The sequence below is a fragment of the Anabrus simplex genome, chromosome 10 (genome assembly GCF_040414725.1).
Source record: "Anabrus simplex isolate iqAnaSimp1 chromosome 10, ASM4041472v1, whole genome shotgun sequence".
In the NCBI taxonomy this organism is placed as follows: Eukaryota; Metazoa; Arthropoda; class Insecta; order Orthoptera; family Tettigoniidae; genus Anabrus; species Anabrus simplex.
Genome location: NC_090274.1, coordinates 40,240,587 through 40,253,278, shown reverse-complemented (window position 1 = coordinate 40,253,278; position 12,692 = coordinate 40,240,587). Strand labels below are relative to the sequence as shown.

At 39.2% G+C, this 12,692-nt stretch overlaps 1 protein-coding gene across 4 annotated transcripts in view; it reads left to right on the top strand.

Moving 5' to 3' along the window:
* The window catches only part of LOC136882440 (uncharacterized), a 171,460-nt gene extending 159,129 nt beyond the window's left edge, over positions 1-12,331 (top strand). For 3 of the 4 annotated variants that reach the window (XM_067155088.2, XM_067155092.2, XM_067155089.2), the window contains exon 11: positions 2,707-2,953. In XM_067155088.2, the coding sequence (XP_067011189.2) occupies positions 2,707-2,826 (120 nt within the window). In that variant the 3' untranslated portion in view covers positions 2,827-2,953. Of the gene's footprint in view, positions 1-2,706; positions 2,954-10,638 lie in introns of those variants that run through there. The other variant, XM_067155087.2, reaches the window with a different exon arrangement.
* The last annotated feature ends 361 nt before the right edge of the window (positions 12,332-12,692 follow it).

Sequence of the window (12,692 nt, the reverse complement as noted above, 5' to 3'; positions counted from 1 at the left end):
TATACGTACTTGGCTTCCCGCAGCCGTGACAGGTTCTGGACCTTCGAAACGTTCTCCACTCTACTTTGGTGTTTGGCCGCAGCGCGTGACCTTGAGTGTGCCGCGTAGTCACCGGGAGCTGGCGGCTTTCTTCTACAGATCTGTTCGTCTGCGAATTCAAGCCTTTTTGATCTTCGCAAGTTGATTGTTAATGTTGTGACTTTGTGCAGAACAGAATGTGATGTCGTGTCTTTGTGCCTAACAGAGTGAAAAACTGACCTCCAACATTCATAAACATTTTACATGTTTTTTATGGCTGATGATGACCTAGACTAAGGTCGAAACCGGTCCCATTTAAATAGAAATGTGATTGCTACGTTTCTTTCTTTTGAGTATTGAATAGGTTGAACCTCCTTTCCAGTTATTTAATTTTTAACATCAATAATTTCAATACGGAACAATGACATTTTTATCTTTAAATCCTTGATTCTTCCAAAACATGATTGGCAAAAACTTTTCCTTCCCTCAAAATATGGTTCAAAATATTATAGTAAGTAAATTTGCTCATGATATTCATATCCATGCCTAAACAGAATATTTCCATAGTGGCATATCCCCTAGCAAACCTGTTGAAAGATTCTAGAATTTTCTTGTTTATGTCAAACATGCTCTTGTTATTTTGAGACTTCTGATTCTGAGAGCATGTGTCGATTTGATTCAAAACATAACCACAGTTTTCACATTTCACAACCACTTCTCTAGAAAAACCAAACGTATTTCTTATTTGTGCAGTTACACTCTCCTTGAAACATTTACAACATAGTGCATTTTTATACAGGGATGTCAGAAAAGTCATACGATCTTTATGTTCAGGCTCATTTGATCCCTTAGAAATATTTGCTTCCATCTCATATCATGTGGGTGTTTCTTCTGCACGGTTTGTAGACCACCTCCTAGTAAGCATTTCTTTTGCTCACCATTTTAGTGCAGATTTCAATCAATCAATCAATCAATCAATCAATCAATCAATCAATCAATCAATCAATCAATCAATCAATCAATCAATCGGTCAATCAATCAAAGATCTGCATTTAGAACTGTCACCCAGATTTCCTATCAGCTTTTCCTTAAACGTTTTCTAAGGACTTGCAAATTTATCAAACATTTCCCTTGATGAATTATTCCAGTCCCTTACTCCTCATCCTATAAACAAATATTTGCTCCAATCTGTCCTCTTGAATTCCAACTTTATCTTTTCTACTTTTAAAAGCTCCACTCAAGCTTATTTGTCTACTAATGTCATTCCATGCCAACTCTCCACTGACTTGGTGGGCCGAGACACTTTGGGGCCATGGGTTTCTGACACAGTTTCAAGATAATTGCACAGAAATTTTTATCCGATAGCGATAAAATGATTAAAAGTGCAACAAAGGAGATATTGCAGTTGTCGACAGATACTCCAGATGGCATGCGGTACACCGAAAAGAAATACAAAGGACTCGGTCTATTCAAAACCTCGTGGGAAGTCTACCTACAATGCATTAATGCCTGCAACATCAACTAAAAATCCACTCGGCGTCGCTTTGAGGGATTCTCATGCGGAGAGTCGGGAATGTATAGAACGTCTAAAATTAACAAATTCTGATACCTGGAAAATAACCGCCAAGAACAACCTGTACGATACTAAGAAGATCCGTCAAGAGCTACGAGAACGTGAATTCACCTCCTGGTGTTCACTACCACAACGCATGTAACGAGTGGAGAGAGACTATAAAGATAACCACTAATGTTTCTACAGTGCGCTCTGTGCCAGGCAGATCCCTGGACAAAAACCTCTGTTGGTATTACCATGGAGAGAAGGAGACTCTTGGTCACGTCCTGGGATTCTGCACACGCGGGGTGCTCCTGAGAAACATGCGACACCACCAGATCAGATCCTTCATTGTCGAAGAACTGAGAAAGAAGGGATTCAATGTACATGAGGAGGTACACGGACTGGCCATAAATGGTAGTTCACAGAGAACTGACATCATAGCTCTTAAGGATTCATCTTAGATTTGACTGTCAGGTTCGAGCACCATAGCGGTCAGCCAGAGAAGGTTAATCTAGAAAAGATTAACAAATACAAACCCAGTATCCCTTACTACAAATCTAAATACCACCTTCAGAAATCGAAACAATAGGGATAATGGTCGGAGCTCGCGGTACTGTACCTCATCACTTTGTCGCCACATGGAAGCGCTTCAGCTCCCAATGAAGCTCATCCCTAAAATTGCGACTCTCATCCTCTGAGACTCCATCAAGATCCTGAGATACCACCTCTACAGCCACAGCTCTGAAATGCCGCACTAATTATACTGTTCCTTTATAATTTAGAGTTTTCTTCAATTAATAGATCAGCACAGAAAATGTGAGATGTTTTACCTTGTAACTTAGTGACAGCCTGTAAACACAGGAGGTTGTTCGTAAATAAATGGGAATGTATATAAGCCCCTTGTTTTATACCTTTGATTTATAACACTTCATTAAAAAGATAGTTTAATGTGTCTTCCAGAAATGTTATACTGACTATTTATTTGGTTGTCTGGACTACCTACAAAATTATCAAAATGAATTATGCAGTATTTTTGAGAGAATCTCATCCATTACGCATAATTTGTAACAAATACTGTAGTTCAACAGTGTTAACTCAAATACATACCAAAGTTATGTCTTATTTTGTTCCAGGAACGAGTTGCAGGGAATGGGAGGCCTGTCTCGAAGAGAGAGAAAGAGTCTGCAAGTGCACTCAATGGTAATACCAATCAGAGGCCTGTGGAGATGGACAATCTGAGTGCCATTGACTGAATATAATTCACAGTACAAAGCACTGTGAAATTAAACTTTAGTTTTAGTAAAAATGGAAATATTGTAGATTTTTCCACTAATTTAGATTAAAATTCTTGGGGTGAAAAGAAATATCAAAGACTGTAAAGATCTTTTGATTTTTTTTTTTTTAATTGTCAATTGCATTTAACTTTTATGTTCATTCAAGTAGATTTTGTTTCTTTATGTTACACATTCTAAGACAGCAGTTTACAAATTACAACACCCACATTCCCATTTTGAATGGCCTGCAAAATCTTGCAACCGCTCCCAGCCTAAAACAAAGGATTCTTCTTTTAGTGTATATATGTGGTATTGACAAGAAATGTGTTTTTCCACCAATCAATACACAATTTATTGAAAATAGATTACACTAGTACCGGTTTCGGCTCTTAACGGCCATCATCAGGTAGTACATGATTAGTTTCCAGCCATTAGACATATCACAGGTTGTTATTGTGTTAGACATCCGGATGTCTAATGGGGGATGGAAATGCAGTATACAGTAGCATGAAGTTAAAATATCTGTGGTCAAGGTAAAAAGTTATAATAAGTTAGAACATGAGTATATAGAACACATTAAAACATATGGGCCACAATATAAAACATTTAAAAAGTTTTTAAACACATTAAATTTGGTATGTATAGGTTAGACACTTGTTAAAATTTTAGTTCATGTTACATAGATTCCATTCTTCTATCTTCTGTGTGGTTCCTTTGCTTCTATGTCATGTTGATTTTAGCTGTGTGAGGTAATCTACTGAGGATGGCCGTTAAGAGCCGAAACCGGTACTAGTGTAATCTATTTTCAATAAATTGTGTATTGATTGGTGGAAAAACACATTTCTTGTCTATACTTTGAATCTATCAATACAGAATGAAATTTATAAATATATGTGGTATCGTCTGCATTATCAGTCCATGGGCTGGTTTGATGCAACTGTCCATGTCACTCTATCATGTGCTAGGCTTTTCATTTCTATACAACTACTACATCCAACAGAGACTCTAATCTGTTTGTTATATTCATCTACCCCTGCCGTTCTTGCCACCTACATTCCCCTCGAAAACCAACTGAACAAGTCCTGGGTTTCTTTAAGACGTGTCCTATCATTCTCTCTCTTCTTCCGGTCAAATTTTACCTAATCATTCCTCTCTCAACAATTCGATTCAGTATCTCTTCATTTGTGATTTGATCTACCAACCTTCAGTATTCTTCTGCAACATCATATTTGAAAACCTTCTATTCTCTTTCTTTCTGAGGTAGATATAGTCCATGTTTCACTTCCATACAATGAAAGTCTTCAAAAATGTCCTAATTCCTATATGAATATTTGATATGAGCATATTTCTTTTCTTATGAAAGGTCTTCCTTGCTTTTGCTGGTCTGCATTTTATACCAAACCCCATGGTGCAACAGCCCCGAAGGGCCATGACCTACCAAGCGACCACGGCTTAGCCCAAATGCCTGCAGATTACGAGGTGTCATGTGGTCAGCACGATGAATTCTCACGGCCGTTAATCTTAGCTTTCTAGACCGGGACCGCCATCTCACCATCAGATTGTAATCATGTAGGCTGAGTGGACCTCGAACCAGCCGTCAGATCCAGGAAAAAATCCCTGGCCTGGCCGGAAATCGAACCCAGGGCCGCTGCGTAAGAGGTAGGCAGGCTACCTCTACACCGCAGGGCCGGCTAGTCTGCATTTTATGTCCTCCTTATTTCTGCCATTATTAGTTATTTTACTACCCAAGTCCTTTAAGACTTCATTTCACCAGGCGAGTTAGCCATGTGGTTATGGGCGCACGGCTGTGAGCTTCCATCCGGGAGTTAGTGGGTTCGAATCTCACTGTCAGCAGCCCTGAAGATGGTTTTCCGTGGTTTCCCTTGTTTTGGATTTATTTATTTTCATCTTGTACTCCTTCCCGAAGACTGTCCATACCATTCAGTAATTTCTCCAGATCTTTTGCAGACTCAGATAAAATGACAATATCATCGGCAAATCTCAGAGTTTTGATTTCCTCTCCTTGGATTGTGATTCCCTTTCCATATTCCTCTTCAATTTCCCTTACCACCTGATCTATATAAACATTAAATATTTAAAAGGTAACTTACAAAAGGTTAATTTTCACAAAAGTTCAATGGGTGGAGGATAAAAAAATCAATTATAGATATGAAAAAATGTTTGTATGTTGGCAACATAGCCAGATAATTTGATTCCCATGTCTAACAAACTACTACTACATCATCAGAATCATCATCATCCTTTTCCATCTCCTGCCAGGTCAGGATGTCGTTGGTAGATGCAGAGTGGGTTTCGTCCCTTAAGAGGCCACGGCTTGTCCGTGGTCCAACAGCTCTGTACTCTGACCGGCCAACCGAGCAGAGGAAAGGTGGCCACGGCTCTACGGTGGCTCTACGCCTCTGCATTCGGGAGACGGGTCTGGGGCACAGTGCTGGACTTCACGCCTGGCCCCACCCATTCCATTCTCCTGCACTAAGGCGAATGCCGGGACAGTACGTAGTGTAGGCCATGGCCGCCCACCCCCTCACCTTCTCCGCACATCTCCTTCACCGTTACAAACCTCCCGGCCTGAGAGACGGCGTCACCGCCTAAGAGGGCCACCTCTCCCTTCAGGGGAGGAATTGAAACGTTTAGTAGTAGTCAGGACATCAATGGTACGTTTCCATCTTCCTCTATAGAACCACCTTTACTAAATTCTAGTCTGGGCTCACTCTTATGATTTTATTCTTGATAGAATCCAGTCACCTTAGTCTGAGTCTACCTTTTATTCTCCCTCCTTCAACCTTAGCCTCCATCATTTGCTTTAAATATACGGTAACTTGAAAGTTTTTCAGTCCGTTGAACACACAAGTTCAATATAAATATTACACTATAACATACCTGTAAAAAAAAAACACTATTAAACAATGAATATTTACTATTACCACCAAGATCTGCACCGACAACAGCTCCAGTTAAGCTCACGCCTAGACCTTTCTGCACTCACCGCCATGACGCTCCCACTCGTTAGGGCCTCACGGGGCGAGTCGCCGAAGCAAAACTGTGCACCCCTCATTGCCGAGCTGATGGCAGAGTACAGGCAAGATGCTTCAGTGCTTCGGTAGGTGAGTTGTTGCACACTCTTTAGCGGATTCCGACTTCCGTGGCCACTGTCCTGCTGTCCCACGAGTGTCTATTCGGGTGGCACCTCTGCTTTTGGTTCATTGCACAGCACCAGTTCTGCTTAACAAAAGTGACCCACTTGGCACTCTGATCCGAGAAATAAATCCTGCAGCTTCAAAACTGTTTTAAGCAAGCCGGAGCCAGCTCCAGCGATCGATTTGCATGTCAGATTCGCTATGGACTTCCATCACATTTTCCCCTGACTTTGTCCTGGCCAGGTATAGTTCACCATCTTTTGGGTCCCAACTTGTATGCTCTGGGTGCACCTCAAATAGCAATGAGAACGAGATGCCCTGAGAATGAGGAGCCGAAACACACTTCTTCCATCCTCTTACCATATCCGAACCATCTCAGTTTATCTCTCTCCATTCTTTTGGATAGAAATTGCCTCTGACAAACCACTTACCAAATTTTAAATAGAGAAATTTCTAACCTTGTCTCCTCTTCCTTATTTTACAAGTTGCTTAACATCGCACCGACACAGATGGGTCTTATGGCAACATTGGGAGAGGAAAGGGCTGGGGATGGGAAGGAAGCAGCCATGGTCTTAATTAAGGTACAGCCCCAGCATTTGCCTGGTGTGAAAATGGGAAACCATGGAAAACCATCTTTAGGGCTGCCAACAGTAGGGTTCAAACCCACTATCTCACGAATACTGGATACTGACCACACTTAAGCGACTGCAGCTATCGAGCTCGGTGTTTCTTTTCTAAAGAGTTTAAATTTCCTCTGTTAAAAGAAAAAATACCTAAGTTCTGCTTGCCAAAATAAGTTCACCCAAAAATACTTTAATAATGTTATTTGTTTTACGTCCCACTAACTACTTTTTTAAGGTCTTCGGAGACGCCGAGGTGCCGGAATTTAGTCCCGCAGGAGTTCTTTTACGTGCCAGTAAATCTACCGACACGGGGCTGTCGTATTTGAGCACCTTCAAATACCACCGGACTGAGCCAGGATCAAAAATACTTTGACATTCATGCACACAGTTCTCACAATTTGCCAATTAACTACTGGCTTGCTTCTGCAGTCCGTACTGGACTCCATATGTAGTCTACCGTTTACAAGACAACCCTGCTATTGGTAATGAGCCATAGTAAGAATAGTAAAATATGCATATATATGCCACACAAAATAAGGCTAAATATGCTCCGAAATGAGACATTTCCTGAACATCCGAACCCCAGTTCACAACTACTGTAAGTTTAAAATAACACTGCTGTGGTCGTCAGTGATCACATATGTGCATCCACTGAACTCTATGTAACTGGAATGCTTTCACACACCACAAGGAAGCAAGGGGAAAAACTGCATAACTCAAAAGTAGCACAGGTTTTCAGAAATTGAAGTCATAAAAAAGACGAGTTCCATCACATAATATTCTTTGATTTTGTTTTCAATGAAAAATGTATATTTTATGTCCACAAATACAGTAATTTAAATACCTGGGGAGTGAATTAATGGTGATTGCTCACCTGGATGCTGAGATTGGTAATAGGATTCAAGCTGGAAGTTGTTTCTATCATAGTGTAAGAAACATGTTATGGGACAAAGATGTGCCAATGGAAGCAAAGGAAACTATGTACAAGATGTATTACGTACCCATAATTACCTACGGGGCAGAAACTTGGACAATGACAAAGAAGGATGAGAGTCGAATACAGGCAGCCGAAATGAAGCTCTTGAGGAGTATGATACAGAAGAGTAGAAGAGACAAAATAAGGAATGAGAAAATCTGGGAAGAAATTGGAGTGGAAAAAATGAATGATAGAATTGAGAACAGCCGACTAAGATGGTTTGGGCACGTAAAGCGAATGAGTGATGAAAGAATGTCAAAAAAGGTGATGGAAATGCAAATGCAAGGAAGGAGAGGCCGTGGACGACCATGATTGAGATGGATGGACACAATCCAACGCAGTATTAGAGGAAGAAACCTGGACTGGGACATAGTGTTGGAGGAGGAGTGGTGGAAAGACCGAAGAAAATGGAGAGGAACCATATATGCTCCTAACCGGCTACAGCTGGATAAAGGGAACTGATGATGATGATGATGAAATACAGTAATACAGAAGACATAGATTAATTTACGAGGACGGTAAATAAAATAGTGGTAACCTAGTCCAGACTGTCTCAGGAGATCGGGCTTGCGCAAATAGGATGTGGGAACGGTCAGGTGGCGCTGTTGTTGATATGTGCATTTGATGGGCATCCAGTTGGAAATGATGTTGCTGGTGGCATTGAAGTGAAGAGTGTCGATTTCACCACTCTAAAGCATGTTTTTAAAAGGTTGCCCGTGGTAAAAGTGGATCCGGATGTTATTGAGGATTATGTGAATCGTAAGTTATGAATTTCATTATGGTCCGTATTGATAATTGATCACTATCAAAGGGTAGGAAGGGTCCACCTATTCATATGTCTTATCAAACTGGGACTAGTTTTGACCCCATATATACTGGGTCATCTTCAGCCACGCTCCAATTGGGAGACATAAGAACACATATAACCAATAATAATATAAACACTCATATGACACAATTTATAGTCTCAATTAAACCACTGATGAAGTCTGATTAACATATCTACACTTTAAACTAAATAACATATCAAAAATGTTGTGGTTGATGGCAAACTATTTTGTCGTTTCTACAGCAGCAATTGTTTTTGAGTTGATCTGGGAGTTGGTATCCCTTTCTGTGTAAACACTGATATAATTTAAACCATTGATGAAGTCCGAAGAACATATCCACACTTTAAACTAAATAACACATCACGAATGTTGTGGTTGATGGCGAACTATTTTGGCTTTTCTACAGCAGCAATTGTTTTTGAGTTGATCTGGGAGTTGGTATCCCTTTCTGTGTAGACGTGAAGCCCTGTGGCGAGAACACATTACCATATAGGACGGTTACAGGATGGGACTTCATTAAATATTGCATTCTACTTTATTCACAGCACCTTTTTGATCTGAAATACAAATAATGTTTACTATTTAAATCATTAATACCAGAGTAGTGCCTTTGCTTGCAAGATCTAGTGTTTGCAATGCACTATGTCTTCTGTTGTGGGCTAGAACAAATTTGCTACCTTCATTCTCCTGTCTTATCCTTGGCTTTGACAATATGAAAGTGACTGAGGTATTAGCGATGCTAGTAATGTCATTCCTTCTGCAGCCAGTCCCTGCTATGAATAGTGTAAAAATGTTGCTCATAGGGTTGGTTGCTGCATGTATTTCAGTGGGCTTGGCAGACTGGTATGTAATAGCAACTTCTGGCTCAGTGAGGAAAGCAATGGAAAACAATCACACTCCTCATTTCCCTAGTACGCCTCTTCAGTGATGCCTAGGCCATGTATGAGAGCTAATGGCAGAGCTGTTGAGGACCAAAGCAGTTTTCAGGCTTAATACTCGACAAATGACAAGTAATAATAATAACAACGTAAACATTTCCACCTTTTCAATACTAAAATATATTCACAAAATTATAAATTACACGGTACTAGTTTCGACCCATCTAGCCGTATTGGAGCAAAGATCATTTTTGGCGAAATCCTAAGAAAATGTTATTTTAAAGAATAACAAGTGAAATGAGATGTTATTATGGTAATAGTTAATAATACAAGGAATATACATACTAAGAGGTTTTTAACAAGGAATAAAGTATAAATGGAGTGTTGTAAAAATTATAATCATGGAAATCAGTAAGTTCTTGTATTGAAATGAAATATGGCTTAGGAAGAGGGCTTAAGGTGGGGCTGAAGGGTGCGGGAGAAAGTGTAATTGTCTTGGAAAAGTACCTTTGATTAAATTTAGGATTGAGTTTAGGTTGGCTGCATTATTGTTTCTGAGGAAAGTGATAAATAGATCGAAGAGTATGTTGGGTTTCTCTGAGATTTCATTGAGATTGTGACTGGCATTAAAGTATTGGTCTAGGTGTATGTAGTAATTTTCCATTATGTTGAGTAAAGGGCCCTTGTTTGCTAATATGAGGATGTCCATGTCTTGTTCAATATTGGTGAAATTATGGTTATAATCTTGCATGTGTTGGCCGATGGCTGAAAACCTGTTGTATTTTATTGCGTTAGTGTGCTCATGGTATCTGATAATGAAGTTTCTCCTGGTTTGCCCGATGTAGGTTTTTTTATAGGATCAAATGTACCACCTGATTATAATTTTTACAACACCCCATTTATACTTTATTCTTTGTTAAAAACCTCTTAGTATGTATATTCCCTGTATTATTAACTATTACCATAATAACATCTCATTTCACTTGTTATTCTTTAAAATAACATTTTCTTAGGATTTCGCCAAAAATGATCTTTGCTCCAATACGGCTGATGATGACCCCTAGATGGGTCGAAACTAGTACCGTGTAATTTATAATTTTGTGAATATATTTTAGTATTGAAAAGGTGGAAACGTTTACGTTGTTATTATTATTACTTATATATTATTCTCAGTTCAATACGGACCAAAAACATGAAATTCATAACCATCAAATGAGAAGTGTTGTAATGAAATTATTTTGTAAAACTATGGATGAGATTTAATACAATCAAAAACTTTCTTCACAAAAATTTCAGAAATATCTCATGTCTCTCTTATAATTTCAGTCGCTCAAATACTGGAAGCCATGTTTTAATGACTTTCAAAATTAAACACCTTACGCAGAGGTGCTGCATTCGATCCATGGCTTCTTCAAGAATTTTAAAGCTGGACAGACGTTTACCCATCATTGTCAAATCAACTGAGAATCTAGCTGATAAGAAAGGCAGCTTATCCAGTCAAGAAAGCCAAAAAAATATGACTGACTATGGGATGCTCCAATATATCTGCACATCATCTGGGTGGATAGCTGTCATCTTCACAAGCTAAGGCACAGCTACAGAAGATTACGTGTATAATGTGCTACAAGAGCCATCTGGTGACAGCGATATATAAAACTAACTAATGTAGTCTATAGCGTGGCAGACACTAGTAACTCTATGCTTTCTACAAGGGAAATTGGTACCTATTTGGAAATTTGTTCTGATAGGATTTAATTTTTGAGATTTGAACATTTCAATTATCAAACACCATTTAGAAAGAGTCACATTGGTGACAGGCCCTGAGAATTCTCGTAGTTTCTCGACCAACTGTACGTGACAGGCTACGAGAACTGTTATTTTTATGGACGTCATGTTTCCTTGATCGCTGCTACAGTCTGGTAGCAAAATTATAAGTTTTTAACAGTGTAGTCATGGAATAAATAGCATAATGCAACTATTGCTGCATCATCATATTCTTTTCTTTAAACCTTCATAACAAAATAATATCGGAAATGTCGAGCTATTCCTTAGACCTCCAGTGCAGTTGTCAACATGGTGCGGCGCATGCAATTGCTAAAAGATATGCATATTTGTGATGAATTATGTGCAGATCGGTTATCAGATATACCTAGAGACAGTGAATTAGGTATTTCTAATTATACGAGTGATTCTGACAGTGCTTTTGGTCCTTCTATATCAATTTGTGGACAACAATCTCATGTGTTGCAATACAACAGTGACTCCGATGGACACAAGTCAAGTATAGATAGCACTTGTAGTATGTAGTAGGTACAGATACAGTCAACAGCTTCTCAAAAGATAATTCAGTTTGCAATTTCAATTTCTGAGGTCAATATCTAGAATATTTTTTGCGTTGCAAGAGTTTGAATGCAGCAGTGAAAATTTGTTCTTGCAGGTTTGAACTATCCGGTCAACAGGGGGTAGCAGCCCCTGTACGGACCCAGTCACCAAGGTGATACAGGGCTACAACCCTGCCTCTTACCTTAAGGCCCAGGGTGCAATTCCCAGCTAGGGCAGGAATTTTCACCTGGACCTGAGAGTTGTGTGGATATCCACTCATCCTATGCAATTACAATTGAGGAGCTAAATGACGGTGAGATAGCGGTGCCTGTCTAGAAAGCCAAGAATAATGGCCGAGAAGGTTTATAGTGCTGACCACACGTCACTTCGTAATGTGCAGGCCTTCGGGCTGGGCCACAGTCGCTTAGTACAGTAGACGAAGCTCCACCAGGGCTTTGTTTGTTTGGTTTAAAGTATTAGTTAGCCACAGAATTTCTTTAGCTTTGAATTAACTTAAAATGTATGAGGTCGAATCAAAAAGTAAGTTACATTTCCAAGTTATGGCCATTTATGAAACCACCTTCACATAGGCAACACGGCTCTGACAACATACAATGTATTTAAAGATAAAAATTTCATTGTTCCGTATTGAAAGTATTAACGTTAAAAATTAAATAATTGAAAAAGAGGTTCAACCTATTCAATACATAAAAGAAAGAAATATAGTGATTACATTCTTATTTAATAGTAACTATAAATGGGACCGGTTTCGACCCTAGTCCAGGTCATCGTCAGCCGTAAAAACATGTAAAACAATGCATATGAAAAAGAAAAAAAAAAGATTAAGTGAACTCTGGATCGGTATAAGATGAAACATAAATTAACGATGGGGGTAGAAATTGTGAGTCACTTAAAAAAAAACAGTACTTAATATTAAGAATGGTAGTATGGCACACGCAATGATAGGCGAAGTCTCACAATGTTTATGAATATTGGAGAACGGTCAAATGGGTCAGTTTCCACACTCTGTTAGGTACAAAGTCACAACACTATCAAAT